The 17,710-nt window shown below is 41.6% G+C and overlaps 1 protein-coding gene across 1 annotated transcript in view; it reads left to right on the forward strand.

The window, feature by feature from the left end:
- The first annotated feature begins 1,479 nt into the window (after window positions 1–1,479).
- Window positions 1,480–17,710, forward strand: part of LOC131243048 (uncharacterized) — a 36,241-nt gene continuing 20,010 nt past the window's right edge. The window contains exon 1 of the mRNA XM_058242110.1: window positions 1,480–2,164. Coding sequence (XP_058098093.1) covers window positions 1,646–2,164 — 519 coding nt within the window. The 5' untranslated portion in view covers window positions 1,480–1,645. The remainder of the gene's footprint in view (window positions 2,165–17,710) is intronic.

Here is a 17,710-nt window from a genome sequence, read left to right on the forward strand (position 1 = left end):
CATAGGTACGGCTGATTGCATTCATATACACATCGATGACTCCGCATTACTCTAACCTTGCATTATGAGCACGCCATTCGCATACACTTACACCATCCTCTAAGCTTTCTATGCTTATGCACGATTGATGCGTACAGTTGACGCCGGACGCAGCCATAGTCTCATCGCGGTTGGAGCGTGCGGTCAAGCTTTTGGAGTTTTGTTGCTTTCATTATATTGTATTTCCCTTTTATACACCTTGTAATCAAAGTTTTTGATCATAGTGGATTTTGTAATGGTGTTCTTGTGGTTATTGCTCGTGGGTTATGCTTATGGTTATGCTCATTATGAATCAAATCATGATTAAAAATCCTCCTTTTAGCATCCCAGGATCGTAACCTGGTGTATGGGTGCCGGAGCCGATAATGGGGTACTACGGAGGTTGTCGGTGCGATTCAACGATCGAGAATTTTGTGAGCCGGTTTCCAAGTTTGGGCGTGACAATTTTTGAAATATATGTATATAAAACAAATGCTTTTTGTTTTTGATTTTTATGTTGCTTAGAAGGTATTTGATAAAATACTTGTAAAACCATTGCTGATGTTTTATATACAGTGAGATTTTGAAGGTACAGTCCATGTGTTTGTGAAAATGCTGCACAGGCGAACTCGGCTCGAGTTGTTGACTGAACTGAGCCGAGCTGGCCAGTTAGGCTCGAAGACCGAGTCGAGCCGAGTTCGAGCTGGGGTCAGCTAGTGGCCGAGCCGAGTCGAGTTGAGGCCAACTTGACCCAGTTCGACTCGATGTACACCCCTAATTATCACTTACCTAACCCAAAACCTGACCTGGATTTGCTAACCTCGAACTCAAGTGTATTTCAAATTGGGTTGGCAATTTCCAACTCAAACCTGACCCGAGGACTTGGACAACCCGACATGTTGTACCTGAATCCGAGTTGGGTCAATCTGAACCCAACTTGCAGCCATACCCCTTGGATCCATCTCCATCGAGGAGTGCATAGGGTCATTTTTGTAAATTATCAAATTCACCACTATTCTTGTAGGCGATATTTCCACCTCCCGCAAAACCTAAAAATTTAATGTAGTAGTGAATTTTTTAGGGCATAACTCCAACACTAGCGTTAACCCCAAGGCAACCCTAGGCCCACTTAGAACCCCTAAGTATGAATGTGACTCTAATATTTGGGAAGGGCTGATGGTGCTGATCCCAGGAGGATCCCTTTCCCTAAACAAGTTGCTTAACCCGAACTCAAGCGGAATACCTGCACTCTCGACCCGACTGAACCCCAGCCAAATACATATTATTATCAGCGACCTAACCTTAAACCTGACCTGAACTTGCTAAATCCAAACCCAAGAGTATTTCAAATTGGGTTGGCATTTTCCAACCCGAACCTGTTCCGAGGACCCGGACAACCCGACACGCCGTACCGGAACTCGGGTCGGGTCAATCCGAGCCCAACTTGCAGCCCTTACCGCTTCGCTCCGTCTCCAGCGAGGAGCGCTAGGGGCAATTTTGTAAATTATCAAATTCACCACTATTCTCGCAGGCGATATTCCCGCCTCCCCCACAAACCTCCTCCAAAACCTTCCCCTAAATCTCCGTAAACCCAAATCTCTCTCTCTCTCTCTCTCTCTCTGCAGAGATGCTGCAAGAAATTGTCAAAAACCGCTGGCTAGGGTTTCTAATCTGGCAATCAATCTGCTGCACTCCCACCTTCCTCTTCTATAAAACCCTTCTCCTCTCTCCCCTCTTCTCTCTCCTCTCTCTCTTCTCCTTCCTCTCCTTCCATCTTGCTCTCCTCCTTTTCTCCCTCTCCCTCTTCCTCATATCTTCCCCTCATTCCGATCCCTCCGCCTCCGTCTCCGACCTTACAGTCGGACTCCTCCGCTTCTTCCTGAGATCGGTCGTTGCCGGAGGCTCTCCGGATTTCTCGACCGTCGATTTCCGCCGCCGCGCGAAGAAATCCCTAGGGCTTCTTCTCTTTATGGTCGGATGCGTGTTCGCAGGGTCTCTTTCAGCTGTCTCCTTCTGCAGGGAATCTGACCTGTTCGATGGAGCAGGATTGATTGGGTTATGTGTGCGGGGGATTGTTTTCGGTGCTGTTTATGGATTTCATTACGTTTACAAGAAGCGGTGGGTTTTAGTGTTTCCAATCATTCAGGTCAGTGTCTTTTTCTACACAGATTGAGGCCTTTCTACATACAATTATCAAGTTGTAATTTTTCTAATGCGCTTGGGATAGCTGACTATTGAAATGACATCGTAGCTGCTGAAGAGGGCTTTAGCTAACAATCTCTCTCCATGGAAACCCTAAGGGCCTGTTTGGGAGCGTGGATTTGGAACCCCCTGGATTCCGAATCCCCTGGATTTGAAATCCTCCTGTTGTGTTTGCTACCCTGAAGTCAGAATCCCCTGTAATCCAAAAGTAGCTATGCGAAGTATATTTATAGGGGTTTGAATTTAATTACTAAATCAAGTTTAATATCTCTAATTAGTGTACATATGTAATGTTTGACACAATGGTTGTAATAAGCCCGTTGAAATATATACTTTCCCTGAAAATGATGAAATCCCAAGTCTCGGATGGGCTACAAACACAAGAACACATTTGAGTGACTAAGGAACGATTTTTAACCGTTGATTTACATGGACAATGTTTGGACGGTGCAGATCATCGTATTAAAGTAATTATAGTGATGCATTTGATTATCTAATTGTTTTGGGATATCATCAGTGGGCCATGTGCCCAATAGATTAATAGTCTAGTGACACACATGTTACAAATGTAACTCTTGGAAGGGTTTTAGATGTAATCGAAGCTTTCACCTTGGATTTCAAACCCCCTCTTTGAGGGTATTTGGAACACCCAGTTACTTTATGGTGCCAAACATATCAGGGGATTTGAAATTCCCTCAACCCCCTCCCCCCCACAATCCATGGTGCCAAACGACTCCTAAATTACAATTCTTTATTTTGTTGGTCATAAGTAAATTTGGTCTTGAATATCTATTCACTGGTGTTTGACACCCACACCAACTATGATTCCATCGAGTGTGACTTTGCATAGTCAAGAAATGATCCTTAGCGTACCATCCATGCCAAAATTCAACATCTTATCAACCACTGGCTAAAAAAGTCAAAGAAGGTCCTCATAACAGTGGCCCATCACTTTTTGACTTGTATTGGACCTCTAAATGTGTTTCACATCTGGAGTGTTCTTCGCTAAATTAACCTTCATTTTTTTCATGATGCATTTCCTAGATTTGTGTATTATTTGGGCGTTTCTTCATCTTGGTCAATTTACTACAATCTATGTGTATGAAAAAAGTGGAATACTAAGCGCGGATGCATTGTTGCTAGACTAGTAATGCTAGCGTGGTCTGCCTATTCACGGGCACATCTTATATCAATCAGTGTTGAGAACATTGGAAGGGTCATATCGTGTCACGAATGGATCTTGATAAATTTGTTGCATGATATGGTAGAATGTTCTGTATGGCAATATAAGCACTGTATCGTAAAATCAGGGTGTTCAAAAACGGTTACGTTTCCACCGTAACGGTCGATACGTAACGGTAACGGCCGTCACCGTTATGCGTTACGGGGTCGTAACAGCCACCCTTTCTAATGGCTGTTACGGTATTGTAACAACTGTTACCGGCCTAAAGAAAATAGGAAAAAATGAAAAAAAGAAGAAAAGAAAAAAAAACATACCTTTTTTTTCTCTCCTTCCTTCTTCTTCTTCTCTTTCTTCTTCTTCTTCTCGAGCTGCGGCTACGGCCCTGCTGCAGCTGCCCCTCCCGTTTTCTCCTTCTCCTTCTCCTTCTTCTTCTTCTTCTTCTTCTCGGGCTGCGGTTGTGGTCCTGCTGCAGCTACCCCTCTCGTTTTCCCTTTCTTTTCCTCTCATTTTCTTCTTCTCTTTCATTTCCCCTTTCTTTCCCTCTCATTTTTTCTTTTTCCCTCTCATTTCTCTCTCCCTCTCTCTCGGTCTGGAAAAAAATGAATGGGTGCGTGGCTGTCACCTTATTTGTTTAAGTGGTCTGCGACACACGCCCTTAGTGCATTTGCACTGTTGTAGTGCATGCGGCCCACCTTGATTTATGTATTGTACTATATATCCATGCCACCCATTAGTTTTTCCTGATCATTTCAAGGTATGGTCCCTAAAATGAAGCAAATCCAGATCTCAAGTGGACCGCATAGTAGGATTGAATGCCTACTGTGCACTAGTGCATGTGGCCCACCTTGATTTATGTGTTGTATTATATATCCATGCCACCCATCAGTTTTTCCTGATCATTTCAGGGCATGGTCTCTAAAATGAAGCAGATCCAGATCTCAGGTGGACCGCACAATAGGATTGAATGCCCACTGTGCACTTGCATTGTTTTAGTGCATGTGGCCCACCTTGATTTATGTGTTGTATTACGTATCCATGCTACCCATCAGTTTTTCCTGATCATTTCAAGGCATGTTCTCTAAAACGAAGCAGATCCAGATCTCAAGTGGACCGCATAGTAGGATTGAATGTCCACTATTAAAAACTTATTATGGCTCACTGTAATGTTTATGTACCATCTAACCTACTGATAAGGTTGCATGGACCTGGATCAAGGAAAACAAAAGTCATAGCTTAAAAAAAAAAATAATAATAAAAGTTTTAATTGTGGGAATTCAATCCCTACTGTGTGGTCCACCAAAGATTTGGATTTGCCTCATTTTTTGGACTATGCCCTAAAATGAGTTGGCAAAAAGGATGGACAACATGGATATGCAACAAATGCATCAAGGATTTAAGGTGGGTCCTATGTTCAGGGCATCATTCACTAGCGGTCCACCTAAGGTTTAAATCTGCATGTTTTTTTTGGATCATGCTTTAAAGTGAGCTGGCAAAATAGATTGACGACATGGATATACAAATACATTAAGGTGGACCCCAATTTCAAGGCCTCACCCACTAGTGGTCCACCTTAGATATGGATCTACCTCATTTTTGGACCATGCCTTAAAATGATTTGATAAAATGGATGGATGTCATTGATATACAATACATACATCGTGGTGGGCCCTATGTATGTGGCCGTAAAAATTGTCCATGAGGCATACATTAACTCAAAATTAATAAATTAAATTGTGGCACTATTGTTGCCATGTCACTATTCCAAAATTAAATTATTTAAATGATTTTCACCGTTAATTTGCAAACACTTGTTTTTCTGAAATAGGATCATTTGATATTTTTCATTCTTCATTGTTTAATAAATATCCACCAATCCATTAGTGAGATAAGTGCCAATAGATTGCATGAATTTAACGTTGATTTGGGGCATCAAATGGTCCACCAAATCAGCTTTAAATCGACAACCCTATTTACTTGAATATAATTTCAAATTTTTTCTTAAGATTTCATAGGAAAAATTATATTAATTTGTTAGATATATGAATTATATAATTAGACATAAAAGTCCCTAGATTGTATGTTGAAATAAAATGTACACAAGTCACAAGGTATGTAATACACCAATACCTACAAATATGAGATATTTTGGTATTAGATTCATTCTAATTAATTCATATTGATATTATATAGTTAGATAATTAAATATAAAAGATTTATAGCCAATACTAGGTTGTCAGGTTCATAAATTCATTAGTGATGCAGGACAACCCTAATTATGATGCATGCTCATGGACATAATTAAACAGCGGAAATAAAATGAATAAGTGATCTAAAATTCTAACAGTAATCATCATAACTGAGAAAATCATAAAGGAAACATGCAATGGAGCGGGCCATCACTACAACCATGGATTATGGAATTCAATTACTACTTAGGTTGGATCCGGCGAGGGATGAGACCTCCCGATCTTGCATGGTCACACCCAATCGATCAATGAAGATCACTAGTCCGAAGAACCAAGAAGTTTCTCGGATTAGGGATTTGAGAATTTGGGGGTTTAGGGTTTAGATCGGTTCTCAAGGTTTTGATCGAAGAAGGATTAGCCAAAACTGGAAAATAGAAGGAAAATTATTACCTTGAAGAAGTTGGAGGGGCACAAGAAGAAATTAGAAGAAGAAGATCAAGGGAAGAGAAGAAGCACCATTAGAGAGAAGAGAGGAAGGAGGCAACCAAAGGGTTTGCTTTTCATTAATCAATAGTTAAAATTCGAGTTTAGGGCTTTAGCCTACTTAAATAAGCAAATAAAGACATAAAATTACTAAAATACCCCTAGAATAAGCAAATAAAGACATAAAATTACTAAAAGACCCCTAACTAAGTCAAAAACGCGCAAATAACATAAGTACGGAAAAGTTTGGGCGCTCGGTATTCTTTCTCCAATCTTCCTTCACATGTGTCTTCCCTGAGTGGGGTCTTCTATATGTCCAATCACATGTGAAAGGTCTTCAGCTCCTCAATAGTCGCCTATCCACAAGGACGACACTTGTGGTTGGCGCTTTCTTCGTTGGTACACCTTGAATGCGCTTGTGTCCGCATCAATTCCCCTCGGGTGAGAAAAACTCGACTCCGACGAGTTGAAACTTTTGTAGCGCTCGAGTAGATCTGGATCAATACCCTGCAATGCGTCGCTCGACAGCCACGTAGATTCAGACGATGGTTTGTTTTTCCACTTGACAAGATACCTTTGGAAACCCCCATCTCTCGTAGATACTATCTCGTCATCCAAGATTTCGTCAATTGCTTCTTTATGGGTAATGGGTGGAGGAGGGGGTGGAAGGGGTTGGGTAGCAAACTCAGAAAAAGGCCATGAAAGGGACGATGTATCAACAATGGGAGTATGGGCACGGACTAGATCTTCCACATTAAAAGTTGGATTAATGCTCATTTCAGGTGGAAGGTCAACCCGATACGCGTTGGACCCAACCTTTTGTAATATCTTGAATGGTCCAGCACTACGCGCTTGTAATTTCTTTGCAGATCCTTGAGAGAATCGCTCTGGCCTTATTCGCACCATTACAGTCTCCTTCTTGAAATTCTTGCACTCTACGATGAGAATCAGCTGAAACTTTATAATCATCATTGCTCTTATTTAACCGCTGTCTAATATGTGTATGCAAATCATGAATATGGCGTGCGTATGCATCGGCTGACTCAGAAGACCTTTGGGTAACAGACATAGGTAAGAGATCTATGGGCATTCTAGGTTTATAACCACTTACAATTTCAAAAGGAATCAACCCTGTAGATCTATTAACTGACCCATTATAAGCAAGTTCAGCAGTTGGTAAAATTAGGTCCCAAGTCTTAACATGTTCACCCACTAGACAACGTAGAAGATTTCCAAGGCTACGGTTTACCACTTCAGTTTGACCATCTGTTTGTGGGTGGTAAGCAGTAGAAAATTGCAAACGAGTTCCCATAATGTGCCACAGTGTCTTCCAAAAATAGCTAGTAAATCGAACATCACGATCAGACACTATGGTTTTAGGTAACCCATGGAGACGCACCACACCATCAAAAAAGAGATGAGCAACATGAGACGCATCTGACGTCTTCGAACATGGGAGGAAATGCGCCATTTTAGAAAACGTTCCACAATGACAAAAACGGAATCGTGCTTTTTTATAGTCTTGGGAAGACCGAGCGCGAAGTCCATACTAATGTCCTGCCACGGAGCATGTGGCACTGGCAATGGCGTGTACAGCCCGGTATTTTGCTTTCTTTGCTTTGCCAGCTGACATGTTCGACATTGCTCTAAAACTTTGGCTACGTCTCGCTTGAGGCTTGGCCAATAGAAACGATCTTCCACGAGGGCAATGGTCTTATCACGACCAAAATGGCCAGCTATCCCTCCTGAATGAAGCTCCCAGATGAGGAATTCACGAAGGGACATACGGGGAATACAAAGTCTGTCTCCCTTGAAAAGAAAGCCATCTTTAAGAACATATTCACCCATAATATGCTGGTCACCAGAGAGCGACGCGTAAGTACCCCCAAAATCAGGACATATGGGGTATTCATCTTTCAGTTGCTCAAATCCGACTACCTCTACACTCAAGGAGTTGAGCAACGCCACTCTCCTACTAAGGGCATCCGCTAGTTTGTTTTCAACCCTGGCCTTGTGTTTCAAAACAAACGAATATTCCTGAAGAAACGCTACCCACTTGGCATGCCTTGGGTTGAGTTTCTTCTGAGAATGCAAATATCTCAAAGCCTCATGTCAGAAAACAAAACGAATTCTTGCGGTAGGAGGTAGTGTCGCCAATGTCTCAGGGATTGCACTACCGCATAAAATTCTGTCGTAAGTGGAGTATTTTTGTTTTGCCTCATTCAGTTTCTCACTGAAATAGGCCACTGGGTGTCCTTCTTGACTCAACACTCCACCTATACCGACACCAGACGTATCGCACGCTACCACAAAGACTTTAGAAAAGTCAGGTAGACGCATGACAGGAGCTTCCACCATCTTGCCGTTAATTTCTTTAAAAGCCTTGACGGCGGCTTTAGACCACACGAACTCTCCCTTTTTCATGCACTCGGTAATGGGAGCCATGATCATGCTAAAACCCCTAATGAACCGACGATAAAAAGTTGCTAGGCCGTGAAAACTTCGCACCTCATAAATGTTCCTTGGTTCTGGCCACTCAACTATGGCCCTGACTTTTTCAGGGTCTGCGCGCATCCCTTTAGATGACACTATAAATCCTAAGAACACAACTTGGCTAGACATGAATGTACATTTCTTAATATTAGCGTACAACTTTTCCTTCCTAAGGACACTATAGACCTTCTTTAAATGTTCAAGGTGTGATTCCTTAGTGGTACTATAAATAAGAATATCGTCAAAGTACACCACCAGGATTTTTTCCATGAACGGCCTCAAAGCTTGTGTCATCACCCGCATGAAAGTACTGGGTGCGTTAGTCAAGCCGAAGGGCATGACCAACCACTCATACAGCCCATCTTTCGTCTTAAACGCCGTCTTCCACTCATCTCCTGGGCGTATACGGATTTGGTGATATCCACTCTTGAGATCTATCTTAGAGAATATAGTGGACCTAGCCAACATGTCAAGCATATCATCAAGTCTAGGTATAGGGAACCTATACTTGATAGTAATTTTGTTTATGGCACGGCTGTCCACACACATGCGCCACGTGCCGTCTTTCTTTGGCGTCAACAATGCAGGCACGGCACACGGGCTCATACTCTCTTGGATGAAACCCTTTTGCAGAAGCTCATCAACTTGCTTCTTCAACTCTGCATGCGCTGCAGGGTTCATCCTGTAGTGAGGAAGGTTCGGTATAGTAGACCCTGGGACAAGATCAATGGCATGCTGTATGTCCCTCATAGGTGGCAACTCATTCGGTAAGTCTTCAGGAAATACATCACTGTATTCCTTCAGGACCGAGGTCACCTCACAGGGCAACTCTGATGGAACCTCAGGTGTAATTTCTCTAGCCACAAGGGCATACACCATAGAATCCTCCTTAGCCTTTTTTTCAAACTCTCTTGCGCTGATTATATGTAAAGACTTAGGTTTGGATTTTCCCATTTCTCTAGGCTTACTTGCCTTCTCATCCTTCTTCTTCCCTAGTGTATTCTCAGGTGGCATGGGATTAAGTTTGATCTTTTTACCATTATACATAAAAGTACACGCATTCGAACGGCCAAAGATCGTGACATCATTATCGAATAGCCACGGTCTACCTAGGATAATATGTCCCACATCCATAGGTAAAACATCACACCACAGGGACTCTTTGTATGACCCAAACTCGATGGGGACTAGACATTGCTGGGTGACAGGTAGGGATGTCTTGTCAACCCAAGAAACTTTATACGGGTCTGGATGAGGTGTGGATTTCAGTTTTAAGCGATCTAAGGTGCTAGTGGAAATCACATTCTGACAACTTCCACTGTCTACTATCACCTTACAATTCTTTTCACCACACTTGACAATAGTGTAGAAGATAGTACTTCGACGCCAGTCAGCACTACTTCTAGACTGAGCTAACACACGCCTGACTACTGCAAGCGTTGCTTCTCCATCCACTTCTTCTTCATCAGTAAGTCCTCCTTTAGGGTGATACTCTTCAACTTCATAATCACCCTGGTCATCTCCACCCTCGTGGGACTCGCCTATAACTAAGGCTCTCCCACGGCTCTTCGTAGGACATTGATTAGACATGTGGCCAAGGTTGCCACACTCATAGCACCTCACTTGGCTCATGTTACTAGGACTGGCACCAAGAACCCCTTTGCCCTTGTCCTCCCTAGGCTTAGGCGGAATGGTCGCCTGTGCCCTAGGTTGACTACCAATATTAGGTCTAGTTTCTTGGGAACTAGATCTAGCACTGGAGTCTCGGGACTCAAAACGACGAACGACAAGAGCCTTCAGATATTGCTCTTACTCCTGCACGACTTGATATGCTTCATCTAAGTCTGTTAAGGGCCGAGTAATAAGCTCGCGCTGAAGATCCGCACAAAGGCCCGTCTTGAAACGCGAGAGCGTTACTAGAGGGTCTTCTCGGATATCACATCGCATCACACTCTTCAAATTTAGCGATGTAGTCAGCGGCAGGCATTGACCCTTGGCGTAAGGATTGCCATTGGTCAAGGAGCTTCTGACGGTATGAGAGAGGAAGGTACTTCTCCTTCAACTTCTCTTTCATCTCATACCAATGTGTGATAGGGGCTCTATCAACTCTCTCTATCCTACGCTCGGTGTTGGTCTAGAAGAGCTTGGCTTGACCCACAAGCTTCATCTTAGCAAACCGCATTTGACGGTTTTCCGACATGCCATACCACTCAAAAGTAGTGGTCCATGTTAGCAACCCAGTCAAGGAACGCCTTGGGATCCAAGCGCCCATCAAAACTCGGGGCCTCAACTCTCATACTCTTCATCGCACGCTCATCTGGATCATAGCGGTCTTGATGACCACATGTGGCTCGTGCCTCTTGCACCACACCACGACCGTTACCACGATCTCTATCCTCACTACCACCATGTGTGGCAGCACGTTCTTCAATGATTCCTTCTACTTGGGAGTGCGCATCTTCCCCTACAGCGGAGTTTTTCTTTTGGGACGCCTCTAGTTGCTCCACCTTGGTCATGGTAGTGGTAATTTGGTTCTCAAGGCGGGCAAACTCACGCCTTTGACCCGCTTCTAGGGCGATTATCTTTTGTATCAATTGAGCAAGTTGCTCAGATAACTGCTCGTTATTCATGGTAGGTTGAAGTTCGAAACCTCTACCTCTTCTCGTGGGCATATAATGAAGACTTGAACCAAACTCTACCCAACTAGACTACTAGGTGTTATGACTTTCAAGATGAATGCGATGAATGCAAAACTACTATGAACTGACACAATTAAGTTGAAACAGGAAACAACTCAAATCTGGAAATTTTCCAGATTAGGAACTTTCTAAAATTGGAAAGTTTCTAAAATTGAAAACTTTCTAAACCTGGAACTTTCCTAAGTTAAACCGAAAAATCAAAACCCTAATTTGATAACTCGATCTAGACAAAAAACCATGCAAGCCTAGGCTTTGATACCAAATTTGACGCAGGACATCCCTAATTATGATGCATGCTCATGGACACAATTAAACAACGGAAATAAAAGGAATAAATGATCTAAAATTCTAACAGTAATCATCATAACTGAGAAAATCATAAAGGAAACATGCAATGTAGCGGGCCATCACTACAACCATGGATTATGGAATTCAATTACTACTTAGGTTGGATCCGGCGAGGGATGAGACCTCCCGATTTTGCATGGTCACACCCAATCGATCAATGAAGATCACTAGTCCGAAGAACCAAGAAGTTTCTCGGATTAGGGATTTGAGAATTTGGGGGTTTAGGGTTTAGATCGGTTCTCAAGATTTTGATCGAAGAAGGATTAGCCAAAACTGGAAAATAGAAGGGAGAAAATTATTACCTTGAAGAAGTTGGAGGGGTACAAGAAAAAATTAGAAGAAGAAGATCAAGGGAAGAGAAGAAGCACCATTAGAGAGAAGAGAGGAAGGAGGCAACCAAAGGGTTTGCTTTTCATTAATCAATAGTTAAAATTCGAGTTTAGGGCTTTAGCCTACTTAAATAAGTAAATAAAGACATAAAATTACTAAAATACCCCTAGAATAAGCAAATAAAGACATAAAATTACTAAAAGACCCTTAACTAAGTCAAAAACGCTCAAATAACATAGTACGGGAAAGTTTGGGCGCTCGGTATTCTTTCTCCAATCTTCCTTCACATGTGTCTTCCCTGAGTGGGGTCTTCTATATGTCCAATCACATGTGAAAGGTCTTCAGCTCCTCAATAGTCGCCTATCCACAAGGACGGCACTTGTGGTTAGCGCTTTCTTCGTTGGTACACCTTGAATGCGCTTGTGTCCGCATCAATTAGGCAGTTTGATACAACTTCTCACCAAAGAGTGGACCGTTACACCACCATAAACACGTTCCAAATTATCAATGAATGCATATTTGGAATATTTAGAATATTCCGGATTTAATGGATATTTTTTCATAATTTTTTGACGAAAAAAAAATTGCACCGTTATGGCCGATACGGGGCGTATTCGTATAGGTAACAGTGGGCACCGTTATGCCCACCGATACTGATACGGAATACCTTGGGTAAAATGTTTTTTTTTTTTTTTTTTTTTTTTTTTTACGACATTTCCTCTAGCTTCCAAAGGATCTTCACTACTGTTTATGGCCCCTCTTCCTACAGTTTAAGGGATCAGTTCTCGATAGAATTGGATGGTGTCAGTTAGAGATGGAGGGCTCCTTGGTGTGTCAGGGGTGATTTTAACATCGTCAAATTTCTCACAAAAAATCTAGGGGAGGGGGTTACAACAAGTATGACGAATTTTGTGTAGTGAGTTGATCGCCATGAGTTCGTTGATTGGGAGGGGGCACATGGTCGAATGGCTAAGAAAATGCTTCTCTGTCTCCTGTTGGTAGCTTTTTGGTGTCAACTAAATGGATTGATAAATTTCCTCTTGTTAATTATTGGGGTTTGCCAAGAACTCTTTAGGCACCGAAAGATATTATTGGAAGTGCCTGAAGATACTTGGAGTCCAAAACCTTTCAAATTCGAGGCTTCTTAGCTGGAAATAGATGGCTTTAAGCAACTTGTGATTGATTGGTGGTCTTCCTTCTCGGTCGAAGGTTATTCGGGCTTCAGACTAACCAACAAACTAAAGTAATGCAGGGGCATTTCACACCGGGCTCGAGTGGGGTAGCTTGTGGGATGCAGGGACACAATTGGGGTGGGCGGCTCGTGTGAGGTGGGCCCCACCCGTGAGAGGCGGGTGGCTCGTGTGAGGCGGTACCCATGTGATTTGGGGCCCACGAGGGGGGTTTGGCCGGGTCCTAACCCATGAGATGTGGGGCCTGGACTATGAGATAAAGGGATTGATTCGCTATGCTTTAACAGTTCGAGCTTTTAGAGCAAGTGGTTAATTTTCCTGCATCAAATTGGTATTAGAGTCAGGTTGGTCTTGTGTTCGAGACTCCTCACTGGGGGTGATTAATGCAGGGGCACACTCGGGGTGGGCAATACCCATGTGATTTGGGGCCCACGAGGAAGGTCTCGTGTTCGAGAGTCCTTACCGGGGGTGATTAATGCAGGGGCATTTCACATCGGGCTTGAGTGGGGTAGCTCGTGGGATGCGGGGACACTCGGGGTGGGCGGCCCGTATGAGGCGGGTGACTCGTGTGAGGCGGGCCCCACCCATGAGAGGCGGGTGGCTCGTGTGAGGTGGTACCCATGTGATTTGGGGCCCACGAGGGGGGTTCGACCGAGGTCCTAACCCATGAGATGTGGGGCCTGGGCTATGAGATAAATGGATTGATTCGCTATGCTCTAATAGTTCGAGCTTTTAGAGCAAGTGGTTAATTGTCCCGGATCATAAAGTTATTTAAGGCTCAGATTAATAGGTGGAAGAAAGATGTCCTTAGAACTTTGGAGGCGGAATTCGACAAAATGGTTGAAGAAATTCATGAATTAGACCTTCTAGAGGAAGTTGGTGGTCTTTCGATAGAAGGGAGAGATAAGAGGGTAAAGCTCTCTATCTTTGGCCAATCTAGCAAGGAAGAGGAAATTAAATGGCGGCAGCGGTCGAGGGTAGTGTGGCTCAAACATGGCGACAAAAAACACAAGTTTCTTTCATAGCATGGCCAATGTGAGAGCCCACAATAATAGAATTTCTTCCCTGGTTGTGGATGGTTCAAGGATTATGGACAAGAGTCGGATTTGTGAGGCTATAATAAATTTTTATAAGAAGTTGATGTAAAGAGTGAAGTGGGGGAGGTCGCGGTTGGATAATTTAGATTTTAGTGAATTAACTACTGGACTCTCTTTCATTGGAAGCGCCTTTCTTCGAAGAAGAGGTTCAAGCAAATGTTGTCAAAATCGTTATCGTATCACAAATCGTAGTAGGGGTTGAATCGTATCAAATCACAAATCATAAGATTTATTTTATTTTATTTTATGATTTACAACATTATATATAAAAGACATGAAAAGATATACGTAAATCATAAAAGATTAAAAAGTCATCAATCATCCATTTACCATCGACATATACCAAAAAAGTAATACATATCATGATATTATCAATTGAGAAAATGTATATGGTATACATATCATGATAGTAAAGGATTCTTGTCCTTTTCCTTTGTTTCCTTTTGTTGTCTTTTGAGAAAATTTCCTTAAAAAAATACAAGAGTCCTTAAAATTTTGTTTTGTACCTTTCTCGAATGTAGAATCATGTTAGAAAAAAATGACCTTCGATTCCATTGTGAATCAAAACATATCTTGATTTCTTTATTTTGGGTTTTTGAATATCAAAATCCCCAATAGAAAAAATATCATATTTTTAATAGGAGAGCCTTTTTCATATTTTATGAGAAAAAGGGTACATAGAAAAGGAAAAATTGAATTAAAAATAATAATAATTTAAAAATTTAAAGTAATTTTGGGCCCATTTACGCAGTCTGCAATTATCTTGCAATTCATATGATTCGATATGATTATCGTACAATTCGATACGATTCGTACGATAATCCTACGATTATTTAGGATTTGCGATTTGGGTGTATGATTTGAATCGTACACCCATACGATATGAATCATATGATTCATATCATGAATCGTACGATTTTGATAACATTGGTTCAAGCTTTTTTGTGTGGGGATAATGCACTGGGGCCCAACGGGTTTCCTATTATGTTTTATCAGAAGTTTTGGCAGTTAGAGTATATATCAGAATTCTTTAAACAAAGCGAGCTTTCTAAGGAGCTTGGGGCATCTTTTTATAACTCACATTCCTAAGAAGGAGTAGATTATCTCAAAGATTTCAGGCCTATTAGCTTAATAGGAGGTACCTATGAAATTCTGGGTAAGATTTTTGCTAATAGGTTCAAGGAAGTCCTTTCGAAGATCATCCATGAGAATCAAGGGGTGTAAATTGCGGGATGACAAATATTAGATAATACCCTTATTGCTCGTGAATGTATTGACTCTAGGTATAAGGAAAAGAAAAGCAGGGTGTTGTGTAAGCTAGATATTGAGAAGGCTTATTACCATGTGTTCTTCTTCTTTTTCTTCTTCTTCTCGAGCAGCTGCGGCTGCGGCTGCGCCCTGCTGTGGCTGCGGCTGCTGCGGCGGCTGCGGCTGCTTCTTCCTCTTCTTCTTCTTCTTCTTCCTCTCTCTCTCTCTCACTCTCTCGCTCTCTCTCTCTCAATCTCTTCCTCCCCCTTTCCCTCTTTTTTTCTTTTCTCTTCCTTCCCTCTTTTTTTCTTTTCGTTTCCCTCTCTGCCCTTTTTTTAATATCGAGTGTAGGTACGTGTCACGCAAAGACGAGCGCCTGACACTCCTCGAGCTCGAGTTGTACGACGGTTAAAAGGAGATCAAAGTTATATGGGCTCCACGGTGATGTATTTATTACATCTACACCGTCATCTATTTTCGAGATCATTTTAGAGCACCGCCCAAAAATGACTTATATCCAAATCACCTGGACCACATCAAAAATAGCAACAAAGATAATGATTTTCACGTTAAATAATTCGTACGCGCACGGTAGCGTTTATTTTCCATCCAATGTGATCAGACCCAAGTGGGGCCCACTATGATGTATATTTTCTATCCATATCGTCCATCCATTTTGCCACGTCATTTTATGTTAGGATTCAAAAAATTAGTAATATTCAAATCTTAGGTGGACCACACCATAGGAAAAAATGGTTATAGAATGCTCACTATTAAAATTTTCTTAAAGTCCACTGTAACGTTTATTTTCAATCTAACTTATTAAGTGGGTCACATTGACGTGGATGAAGGGAAAACACACATGTCAGCTTGATCTAAAACTTTTCTAGCCCTCGATAAATTTTTAACGGTGAACATTTAATTATTGTTGTTTTTATGGTGCAATCCACGAGCTTTGGATGTGCCTCATTTTTGGGCTCATGCCCTAAAATTATTTGGCAAAATGAATGGACGTTATGGATATAACACATTCATCACGGGTGGGGCCCAAAAAACTTTGACACGTGTTGCACTTTACATCTGAGTCCCTCCTAATTCAAGCCTTAAATAATTGTACACGAGACATATATTAACTTAAAATTTGACAATTAAATTATGGACTGCAATTGCTAACTCACAATGCCAAAATCAAATTACTTAAATAGTTTTAATTATTAATTTGTGAGTTTTTATTTTTTAAAATAGGGCCTTTTGATTTTATTTTATTTTTTATGATTCACTATCCAATAAATGTCCACCAATTTATAAGTGGGATAATGACAATAAATAACATGAATTTGAGGCTGATTTGGAGAATAGATTGGTCCTCCAAGTCAGCCCCAAATTGGTAACGCCATCTACCTAAATTTAATTTCATTTTTTTTTAAAGAACTATAGGGAGAAATAATATCAAGTTGTTAAGTATATAAATTACATATTAAAAAAAAAAATTAAATATATGAATTTTGTAGTCAAATTCAAGTTACCTGGTTAAAAAATTAATCAGACAGTCCGATACAACTTCTCACCAAATAGTGGACCGTTACACCACCATAAACATGTTCCAATTTATAAATGAATGCATATTTGGAATGCTTAGAATATTCGAGATTTAATCTATATTTTTTATATTTTTTGGGGAAAAAAAAAATTTACACCATTACGGGCCGTTACGCCCACATATCATCATGAAATTCTGGGTAAGATTTTTGCCAATAGGTTCAAGGAAGTCCTTTCGAAGATCATCCATGAGAATCAAGGGGTGTAAATTGCGGGATGACAAATATTAGATAATACCCTTATTGCTCGTGAATGTATTGACTCTAGGTATAAGGAAAAGAAAAGCAGGGTGTTGTGTAAGCTAGATATTGAGAAGGCTTATTACCATGTGGATTGGAAGTTTCTGGACTACATGCTCGAAAGGTTGGGATACGGTTTGAAGCGGAGGGGGTGGATTAGGTGTTACATGGAGAAAGCTTTGGGGGGAGAAACCTTACGGTTTAGAGAGCTCGATTTGGCCTTGAGCTTAAAAACAAGGAGCGATTTCCCTTTGCTGAGATGCGAAATATTCGTCATATAGCTTGAGGAAAGGAAATGAGTGCGACTGGCAACAAAGCTATCTTCGGAGTCGACATCTCTTTGAAGGGATAAGGAGCAATCTCTTATAGAGACGCAATGGCGGGGAAGGAGATTT

Source organism: Magnolia sinica, chromosome 4, assembly GCF_029962835.1.
Source record: "Magnolia sinica isolate HGM2019 chromosome 4, MsV1, whole genome shotgun sequence".
Taxonomy (NCBI): domain Eukaryota; kingdom Viridiplantae; phylum Streptophyta; class Magnoliopsida; order Magnoliales; family Magnoliaceae; genus Magnolia; species Magnolia sinica.